Source organism: Carlito syrichta, unplaced genomic scaffold, assembly GCF_000164805.1.
Source record: "Carlito syrichta isolate Samal-C Ts95f unplaced genomic scaffold, Tarsius_syrichta-2.0.1 Scaffold308254, whole genome shotgun sequence".
In the NCBI taxonomy this organism is placed as follows: Eukaryota; Metazoa; Chordata; class Mammalia; order Primates; family Tarsiidae; genus Carlito; species Carlito syrichta.
The window spans coordinates 105,974-117,056 of NW_007252350.1; the positions used below are offsets into that span (position 1 = coordinate 105,974).

At 44.3% G+C, this 11,083-nt stretch overlaps 1 protein-coding gene across 3 annotated transcripts in view; it reads right to left on the reverse strand.

Annotated features, from left to right (window-relative positions):
* DESI2 (desumoylating isopeptidase 2) overlaps positions 1–11,083 on the reverse strand; it is a 60,459-nt gene that overhangs the window by 5,838 nt on the left and 43,538 nt on the right. For 2 of the 3 annotated variants that reach the window (XM_021716182.1, XM_008065363.1), the window contains one exon: positions 4,166–7,627. In XM_021716182.1, coding sequence (XP_021571857.1) covers positions 7,394–7,627 — 234 coding nt within the window. In that variant the 3' untranslated portion in view covers positions 4,166–7,393. Of the gene's footprint in view, positions 1–4,165; positions 7,628–11,083 lie in introns of those variants that run through there. The other variant, XR_002482386.1, reaches the window with a different exon arrangement.

Sequence of the window (11,083 nt, forward strand, 5' to 3'; positions counted from 1 at the left end):
CAGGTGGGTCTCGAACCCGCAGGCTCAGGCAATCCACTCACCTCGGCCTCCCAAAGGCGCAAGATTACAGCCTGAGCCACAGAGCCCGGGAAGACCTTGTCTATAAAAACAAACAAAAAAATTAGTCAAGCATGTTGGCATGCTGCGGTGGAAGGATTGCCTGAGCCCGGGAGATAGAGTTGTGATCGTGCCACCGCACTCCAGCTTGGTCCACAAAGTGAGATTTTCTGACTCAGAAAAGTTAAAAAAAAAATGTGGTTCAGAACATTACTAATGATGACATGTTGAAGGTTTCAGTGCACAGCTGATGTGAGGAGACAAGAGACACTGAGTGGCTCTCAACTGGGGTGAGGACTGCCTATCCTTGGGAGATGAAACGTGTGTGGGGGTGGGATATGGGGACAGCTGATGTTGCAATGATTGTGGAGAGAAATAATATGCTGGTCATTGGCCAGCAGGGTGTAGAGATGCCAATACGTCTTGAATGGTGCGGGATTGTCTAGCACCAAGAGTCCTCCCCCCCAAACAACAGAGCCCCAGTTGAGAAACACTGACCTGGGGAATTGGATGCATCATCTCTGTGAACGAGAAGTCACTGAGAATGATGTCAGGAAAACGGTGGAGAGGAAGACCGTGAGAGCAGGAAGCGGGAGGGCAGTGGATGACAGCAGTGAGGGGAGGCGCTGGCTGGTAGAACTGGATAGCACGCGTTCTGGTGGAGTTGGAGGTTTGAAGGAAAGGAGAAATTATTTGGAAGCAGCAATTGGGAGGCGGAGGACACACACGCTGAGGGAGTGTTTCTCCAGGGAGAGCCAGAGGTCAGGTAAAGCAGAGTTAAAGGAACATTTGAAAAAAATGGAGTCACAGATTGGGACTTCCAGAGTGCACATTGAAAAGGGGGACACAAGGACAAATAGAGGTGCTGGCCAGAGGAGGCTATGTGTAGAATAGTTGGGAACAGGGCCTGGAGATGCAAGACTGGGGGGTTTGGTGATGACTCGAGTACTTAGGAATGGCTGCCCGAAGTGTGTGGCCCTGGTGGTCTTTCAGGTTGGAACAGTCTCTCATGTGTGGTCTCTCATGGTGGTCTCTCAGCTTGGAACAGTCCAGAATCCTTAGACTCCTCCTAGGTAACAACTCCCTGTAGCAACTCCAGAGGGCTGAAACTCATGCTTCATGATTATTGGGGTGGGTACTTCTTGAATAAATTATATGGATGGAGTTAAACTAAGCAAAAATTGAGGATTCCTAGCGCATCTCCTGTGAATTTTGGAGAATCAACTACCAGGTCCCCAGACACCTGTCCAGGCTGTCTGACAATCACTTCATCCAGGAAATCCTTATTTCTAAGGGCAGAGTAGGCTTGAACCACACAGAACTGAGTCTTATCAAACATCAGCACTTTTCAAACATGAATGAACTCATGGTTCACTTGGGGATCTTGGTAAAACGTAGATTCTGATTCAGTAGGTCTGGGGTGGGCTGGAGATTTGCCATTTCAGAAAAGCGGTATGCTTAAGTGGAAAGAGAAGCTTTGGAATTGGCTAGGTTCAAATATGGGCTTTTCCTATGCTGTCTGTGTGGTCTTGGGCTAATCACCTCTTTTTTTGTGTAAAGCAGAAATGTCATAGGCTGTTATGAGAATTAAATAAAGTGTGTGTAAAATACCCATCACAACCCCAAACACACAGCAGGAGTAGAGGGTTTCCCCCCTTTCCCTGCCTTTGTCTTATCCTCAAAAACCACTATCTTTCAGAGTTTATGGTCACCTTTGTGGATTATCAACTGCTTGCCAGGGGATAATGCGAGGGCATTTCTGTGGTGCCCACTTACCTATTCTAGCAGAGGAAGAGGAAGAGGAAGGCATGAGCTTCCTTCAATCTTTGTTTAGGGCTGAGTCTTGCAGCCTGGCTCCCTTCTATCTGCTTATCCTAGTTGTTGTTTTTTTTTTTGAGTTGGAGTCTCACCCTGTCGCCCAGACTGGAGTACAGTGGCATGCTCCTGGCCACTGCAGCCTCGACCCGCCGGGTTCCGGCGATCCTTCCGCCTCAGCCTTCCAAGTAGCTGGAACTACAGGCACGCGCTACCACGCCTGGCTCATTTTGATTTATTGTAGAGATGAGGTCTCGCCAAGTTGCCCAGGCGGGTCTCGAACCCGTGGGCTCAGGCAATCCACTCATGTCAGCCTCCCAAAGGCGTGGGATTACAGGCTAAGCCACTGAGCCCGGCTACGATCCTAGTTGTTTGATCTGAAAATCCCAGGCCCTATTTGAGTGGATTCACTGGCCACCTACTCAGGGTCTAGGTACTTGAAACAGTTCTTCAGCCCCATCAGATGCACGTTCCTTTTCCAGTGCAGTGGGGCAAGCAGGCCTCGCTCACTCCACTGGCAGGAGCCTGTCTTAGTGACCTTGCTAACTTTACTCCTGAGCCCACCTGTTTACAAGGCCGTTAACAGGGTTGTCCACCTTTTGGGTGGGGATTCAAAAGCACCTGAAGGTCGCCCAGGTACTAAACCCCATAGATCAGTTGGGAGTTTGAGCGTGAAGGGAACCGTTTGGCAGCCAACAGCTTCAGCAAACCAGGCAGCTGCTCTCAAGGAAGAAGCTTCGGTGTCAGGGAGGAGCTCCAAGATGGGGGCGCTCCTCCATCCTCAGCAGTATGTGAGTGGTACATTCTGTATTGGGACCACGAGATCGTCCCAGATAAGGGCAGGGTTGCAGAGTACAGGCAAGCTCATCTAGTCTCTGGAAAATGAATGCCTCCCTGATCAGGCTGAGACGAGGCTCTTCTTTGGTGCTCCTTTGGCCTTGGCAAGGAGGTATCAACTCAAATTCCCAGTGTAGGGTCAAGGCATGACCCTTAGAAGGATATTCTTTTTGGAAAAGGGAATAAAGGGGCAGGTTTGAGAGGGCGCAGTTTGCTGGGATTCGAATCTATAAGGAAGTAAGTAGCCGTCTGCCACTAATTTACCTCTCGTCAAGTATACCAAGAAGCTGTTCATCTTTATTCCCACAGACATCTGCAATGTTAGAACAAGGCTAATACCTGGGAGGTAAGAACTTCAGGAGCAGCTAATGATGAAAGAAATGAAGACCACTGTCTTCCATGTACTTGGCATCTGCTGCGAGCATGATCTTGAAATTGCTTGACTGAATTTGAGTTTGTAACCTTATTAGTGTTTATTAGGAACCGATATTAGACTGGGGAGAGGTCCCCTTTGCTTCCTGTCTGGAAGCAACAACAAATGAGCTGTAGATTATTATTACTTAGCCGAGAGTGGACAGTGGACATTGACAAAAGGACTCAATTCATTTATTTAGCAATGCTTAACTCAAGTTTTTGAATTAGTGGAGGAAAATATTACTTAGCTAGGTGCAAAAGACCAGTGGAGAAAGAGAAAGGGTTGGGTTGGAAGTGCCAAGCAGAAGCAGAACAGGTTCATGGGAAACGAGCCCAGTTATCCAGGTTCCTGCTTGCTTGCTGCTTCCAGATGGGGGAGTGTGCGCGTGTGCGTGCCATGCCTCAGCAGGTCTGTCCCCTTGACTCCTAGGGGAGAGACCCTCTTCTAGCCTGCCCCACCCTGTCTCCATTCCCCGGAAGCTGGGGCTGATTCCTGTTGCTCTCTTTGACAGCGAAAACACTGGACCCTGGAGGTTGAGCGCAAGAGGAATGCATGTGATTAAACAAAGAGGGAGACACGAGGGAGAGGGGTTGTCCATGTACCTGCAGAGCAGATGGGATTCTTGGGTTTTAAAAATACCTCCCCGGGCAGGGTGTGGTAGCTCACGCTTATAACCCCAGTGCTTTGGGAGGCTGAGGCAGGAGGGTTGCTTGAGCCCAGGAATTGGAGACTAGCTTGGGCAACATAGTGAGACCTGTCTACACACACACACACACACACACACACACAATCCCAAAAGACAAAACAAAATTAGCTGGGCATGATGGCACATGCCTGTAGTTCCAGCTACTTAGAAGGCTGAGACAGGAAGATCAGTTAAGTCTGGCTGCTGTGAACCAGAATTGTCAGGATCACGCCACTGCACTCCAGCCTGAGACCCTATCTCAAAAAACAAACAAACAAAAAAATCCTCCCTCACCACTTGCCCAACACAAATACACAACAGTTGTAGTCTCTTGAAGTCAGAAAGCACACAAAACGTTTCTTATAAAAGTACTTCTTTAATAAATTGATGTATTTCAATGTTGCAACATGATAGCCCAATGCTATATCAAGGTAGCAAAAGTGAAGATTCCTGGTATTTTTATATAAACACTATGAATGACAGTACACTTGCATTCAACTTCACAAGAAATAATCTTCAGGTTCATGAAGATTCTTTGACAGCTGTAACATCTTTCAATCGGTAAAGATGTACGCGTATTGAACGAGTAGACAACGGAAGTCTAATCACTGAGCTGCACTCCAAAGTCATACTGAAGAGAAGGGGATACCATGGCAGTATGGCCAGCTTGCTGAACAAAACTCAAGGCTTTTAAACTTAGTCATTTAAAGAAAATACAGCATATATCAAAATTACAGAGTATCTTACAGAAACGGAGCCATAAGGAGACACACAGATTAGAACCCTGAAGCAGTAAATGTGTTTCTACCCGTTTTGTGATGGAAAGAAGTCATAGATAGAGTCCTGCAGCTGTCCGTGGTGTTGAATCTCCTCACACACACAATGCTATCAATGGACTAAAACCAGAATTCCCTGCTCTACAAATGCTGGTGATGGGTAACTTGCGCTATTGCTGTGGGTCAGAGCAACAGCTGGTTGGAGTTCAGGCATCAAGTGGAGGCTTTCTATGATTGTAAACCCCTGCCTTCTACAATCCCACAAGTCACACTTTCCAATGCTGATCCTCCCTTGTTAGGGTTAAAAACTCCCCAGGGGTACTGAAAACAAATGGTGGAAACCAGAAGCTTCTGACCCTCTAACACTGTATTACTGCCCAATCCACCATGAGAAATATGTTTTACTTGGTTACAACAATAACAAAGAAACTCTGTATCACATGTATATTAATGAGTAGATTTTTGATATAAGATTTTTTTTAACAGGTAACAAGTTGTGAACAAGATTCTTTTCCTCCAAGGACAAGGAAAAGCTGGTTAAATGCTAGTTAATTAAATCCATTCTCAATTTTGAACTGCAGAGAAGAACCTGACTTGAATGAGATTTTCTAAAGGAAGACATTTCTCAACTTCAGGTACAATTAGATGGCAAGGAATCTCATGTCCAGAATTTTATTTGCTAATTGTTAGTATGACAATTGGCCTTAGGACACTATTTCCACCAGGACCCTATTTTAAAACTCCAATGCTGTAGATGAAAGTAAATACAACAAAATAACAGTAAAATCATTTGTGTGCCAAATTGCTGGATTCTGGACAAGCACAGATGGAGTATTCCTGGATATTCACCAAGAATTGTCTAACTAATGGCTACTTCTTTGTGTCAGTAGCCCAGGTTTAAATCATGTCTGTTTGAATGAATTAGAAAAAAACCACAATCCAACACAGTATTAAAAATATGCCAAGCAAACTGCATCAAACAGTTCCTATTAACCTGGGTTTGGTGATAGGACTCTTTTTTTCTTAGTGAACAACTCACTGCTTGAGCCTTAGTGTTTTGTCCCAAATCTCATTTTTAGACCTAAACCAAGTCAACATTTCATAAAGTTCATATATTCTTTTTTCCTTCTGTCACATCTCTTGAAACAAGCACTCTGTCCCCTAAAGAACTGAGAATAATTTGTAAAGGCTTTCCACTCTGGAAACAGAACAGTCAAAAGCATAAATTGGGTTAAGTGGCTTCTTTGTCCTCAGGCCAATGCTTATAACCTAAGGTTTATTGTCCCTGTAAAAGGGTGTGCTTGAGTTGATAAAATGAATCAAAATCAGCTTATGGAAAACTTTTCAGTTTACTGAAAGATATGTATCTCTACACAAAGAACAATAGCAAACAATCCAATCTAAAAGCTTAAATAAATGTAAATAACTTTAAAATTATATATATATATATAAAGCTGAAGTCACTGCCTTGGATAATTTATACACTGCATCCAATATTTTTCATAGGACATTCATTCTTAAGGCAGAAAAATTGAATTTGACATGTAATGACTTGGTTCTTACATCCAAGGGTCAAACTGGGAGTAGACCCGAGCAGACAGATTCCTTGCTAACGAGAATTTATCTGTGGTGACAATTTCATTCTTATAGTATGTTATCTAAGAGACATTTGAGAGAACACAAAAATATGAATTTTAAGACACACAAATACGATTTTTCAAGAAGTCAATGAGACTAGGCATTTTATTATGAGGTGAAACGACTCCCATAGCAAACTAACAAACTCCAACATACTCTTTCTGATATGGTACATAAAAAGTATAAAATATCAAAGAATTACCTTTTCTGGGTGTGTTAGTTTAGACTCTAGTTTTCAAGGTCTAGTATAAAAGGTAGCCTGAATTGTTAAAAGCAGTTGAATGTCAACTCATACTGCTACTCAGAAGGCTGCCACTTAGGATATTCCTACACCATCAACAAAACCCTGTGCAGGGAGGAAATCAATGTGTATTAAAATAAAAACGAAGCCCCTCCCCCAGTACATGTGCAAAAACACTTGTCAGTTACTAACAATATCTTTAACAAAAAACATCTTAACTATAGAATGAGAGGCATTGGAGTCAGAGAGACACAAGAACATACCACCCTGCCGAGGTGGACGGATACTTGGGATGAAACAACCGTTCCATGGGCACCTTAGGAGATGTGCTACGAGTGGGAGGGAGCGTGGAGAGGAAGAGGCCCCGGGCCCCCATGGGGCTAAGTGTGTGCTCCTTCACCCCAGGCCAGTTTGGTTCTCTGCAACCTGGTGCCAAAAAACGCTAACAAAACAAACACAAATCTAAAGACCATTCTTAAGCAGGTGATGGTGACTATAACTGCTTAAGTACCTTTTTGTGTGCCTATTATTTATGCCATAGCTCTGGCAATTGTCAGAAGTGTACAAGATTACCTGCCTAATTTCTGAAGACATGAAGATTTTCTTCTTTCACGTGGCAGGAGTCCATGCAAGATTTGTAAACAGCGATACAAAATACTGTAAACATAACTTAACAGAGCTTGTATAAAACAGAAGGAAATCCAAATTTACAAGTGGGTAAAAAAAACAGAGGGCAGCTTCATACAAAGTTCTCCCTCTGGCGCCAAGTGATTTTTTTGATTACAAATATAATCCTGAGCTGAAAAACTGGGATTTGGGGGAGAGCCATCTTTGCATACAAAATATCCAAAGGACGCTTACTCTGTTTACTTTTCTCTAGTGATATTCAACTGCCAGAGACAGTTCTGAATGTGTGACTTTGGAGACATCTATAGCTTAGTGTGGCGCCCGGGTCTGGAGCCTGGTGCAGCGCTTGCCATGGAAGCGGATGCCGCAGCATCCTCTGCTTCCTCCAGTTCATCCTGGAGCTCTTGGCTGACGCTAGACTGCAGGGCAGCGGGAGTGAGCCACTCCTTCGGGAGGCAACTCTGTAGAAAGGGTATGCAGGAGCTGAAGTAGGCAAGTCGATTGATCCAGCGAGGAATCTCTTTCCCACAAAGAATCTACAGAGGAGAAAGAGTCCTGCATTAAGTAAGCGAGGGTAAGGTCACTGGTCCATTGTCAGGGAGTGGAGGATGGGAGGACAGAGGTGGCTGTACAGAAAAGCCCCTGCAGAGCCTTCAGCGCTGCTACCCCAGGCTTTTGGTCACAAGCAGCACCTTAACTGAGTCCCTGAGGCAGCCCTAATCCTGTCCAGATACTTACTTTTCACATCTGTGAAGTCAAGCTAATTCCACTGGTCTCCTTTCCCTCTTTGATCCTTGCAACTGCTTTGAGACACATGTAAAAGTACTTTGAACATGTAGAAGAAAAGACGCTTGTTAATGTAAGATACTAAAGAGTAACAGAAGCCCTACAGTTTAAATAGTCAATCTTGGATATTTTCCTATCTGTCAATGCTCCCTTTTCTCAGATTCCTTTCTACTTCCCTTCAGTCTCCATCACCCATTTTTCCAGGTCTGCATTTAACCCCTTTACTTCTCCCCTGACCCACTTGTTTCAAGGAGCTCAGACTGATCTAGAGAGAACTGTCTCCCCAACTGAAGACCCGGCTGCGTGACTCCTCTGCCGAAGCAGGCTGATGGTATGAGGCATGGAAGTCTGAAGACTCCAGCAGGGTGAACATGAGTGCCTGGAGGACTCCCTTAGAGCTGATGACCTGCTGCATTTATCTGCCCACCTTCCATCCTTGTGCTGTCCTTAGGACTCGAGCCCTTTTCCCTTGCTATTTCAGACAGCAAGAACTGGGTCTTTTAGAACACTAACTTTACTCTTTATTATTCTTTCTCTTCTGCAGACAAAACATGACGTACCTTGAGTCCATGCCCCATTGCCATTCTGATGTTTTTGCCTCCATTTATGCCAAAGATTATGATCATATGGTCTGAAAGTACTAACTTAGATTCTAGCGTATCTTTTTTTTTTGAGTTGGAGTCTCACTCTGTCGCCCTGACTGGAGTGCAGTGGCCGCTCCGGCCACCGCAGCCTCGACCTGCTGGGCTCTGGCGATCCTTCCGCCTCAGCCTTTCGAGTAGCCGGAATTACAGGCACGCGCTACCATGCCCAGCTGATTTTTTGATTTATTGTAGAGATGAGGTCTCGCTGCCCAGGCGGGTCTCGAACCCGCAGGCTCAGGCAATCCACTCACCTCAGCCTCCCAAAGGCGCAGGCTTACAGGCTGAGCCACCGAGCCCGGCTTCTTGCATATCTTATAAAGACTTTAGCTAAAATTTAAGTAAGCTGGTACCTATAATTATGCAACATAACTTTTCTCCCTAAAGGTTTAGCCCTATCTCTTAATACTTACTACATTTATATTATTATTATTTTTTCCTTAATGTCCAGTTTAACAGTAAACACTAATTTTAAATATTATGTTTCTATGGTTTTTCTTTTTGAGAAACTTGCCCATGGCAGGTCTTTCTGCTATGACTCTTCCTTTTTCCATCTCTTCTCACTAATAAACTTTGTTTTAAAACTTAAATGGTCTCACTTGAGGGAAGGTAACATGCTCTGACCATTTTTGATTACCAAGCACCTATTACAGTGCCTCAGAGTCAAGAGAGGTAGACGGGTACTTAAAAATATTTAAAGAATGCATACACAAACTAGATCTGGAAGAATGCTGAGCACTGACCTTCTATGTTACCAATCCCATCTGTCTACTCTTAAAAACACTGGCAAACAAATATTACATTATATTTAACACTTGAGACATGTCTATGGAAGATTGTCTACATATTTGGAGATTAACCATGTTAAGTGGTGACTAAGAATATTTAGGCTAATGTGATAGCCACTGCTGCCATTCAACAGCCATTTCCTTCATTCTCCTTCCTTCCGGAGTCCCAATTTTACTCAGTCATCTACCCACTTCCAACTATCCATGGGCTACAGGTGAAGCTGACTTCATCTCATTCCCTGGGGGTGTGGCTTGATCAGCCTCAGACAGAGTTCTGTAATCTTATAGACACCTGTTTTTGTAGATGAAGTTTTCCTGCAACATCGCCATGTCTATTTGTACATGTATGGCTACAATGACGGAGGCAGAGTTGGGACCATAACCAGTCTCTTAAGTCCCAAACATTTACTGGCTCTTTCAAATAAAAGTGTACCACTGGGCGTGTCAGCTCACTGCTATAATCCCAGACTTCAGGAGGCTGAGGTGGGCAGACTGCTTGAGCCCAGGAGTTCAATACCAGCCAGGGCAACATAATCGTAATGAAACCTTGTCTCTACAGAAAAAAAAAATTAGCTGGGTGGGTGGTGAGGTGGAAGAACTGACTAAGCTCAGGGGGTTGAGGCTGCTGTGAGCTATGATCGCTAGGATTATGCCACTGTACTCTAGCCTGGGCAACAGAGTGAGATCCTGACTCAAAAAGAAAAAAAAGAAAAGAAAAAGAAAACACCGTACCAACCTTTGGTCAAGTCAATGTTTCTAAAACTTTGAGTCATGACCCATTAGTAGGTCATTTAGCATTGCAGTCTGAATTTTTTTACATTAAAATAAAAAAAAGTTACTCAGGGAGTATATGTGCAGGTTTGTTACATGGATATATTGCATAATGTTCTATTGTACCCATCACCCAAATAGTGACCACTGTACCCAATACATACTTTTTCAACCCTTATCCCCTCCCAACCTTTCCCTTTTTGGAGTCCACTTGGGCAGCCAGCTCCATTCATGTGCAACCTGAATTTTAAAAATAAAACAGATGCCTGAACCCGCAGGTTTGAGACCTGCCTTGGCAAGTTGGCGAGACCTCATCTCTACAATAAATCAAAAAATTAGCCGGGTGTGGTAGCGCGCGCCTGTAGTTCCGGCTACTCGGAAGGCTGAGGCGGCAGGATCGCCGGAGCCCAGCAGGTCGAGGCTGTGGTGGCCGGGAGCGGCCACTGCACTCCAGTCTGGGCGACAGAGTGAGACTCCAACTCAAAATAAATAAATAAATAAAAAATAAAATAAAGTAAAACAGATTTTAGGTAATGAGGTAACTATGACACTTGTCTTAGTTATGTATGTGTTTGTATATAAACTAGGTCACACAATATAAAATGCATTTCTTACGGTGGCTAGTGGTCAATAGTATTTGAAATATGTGGCAAAATTACTTTCGAGCTTAAACTTCAACCCAGCAATCCCTTTTCTAGAAATCCATCCCAGAGACACAGTAGCAAAGATAAGACATACATACAGGTTATTCATTACAGCACTTTTCTGGTTTTTTTTAGTTGGAATCTCACTCTGTCGCCCAGACTGGAGTGCAGTGGCCACTTCTGGCCACCGCAGCCTCGACCTGCTGGGCTTCAGTGATCCTTCCACCTCAGCCTTCCGAGTAGCCAGAATTACAGGCGCATGCTACCACGCCCAGCTAATTTTTTGATTTATTGTAGAGATGAGGTCTCGCCTGCCCAGGCAGGTCTCAAACCCGCGGGCTCAGGCAATCCACTCACCTTAG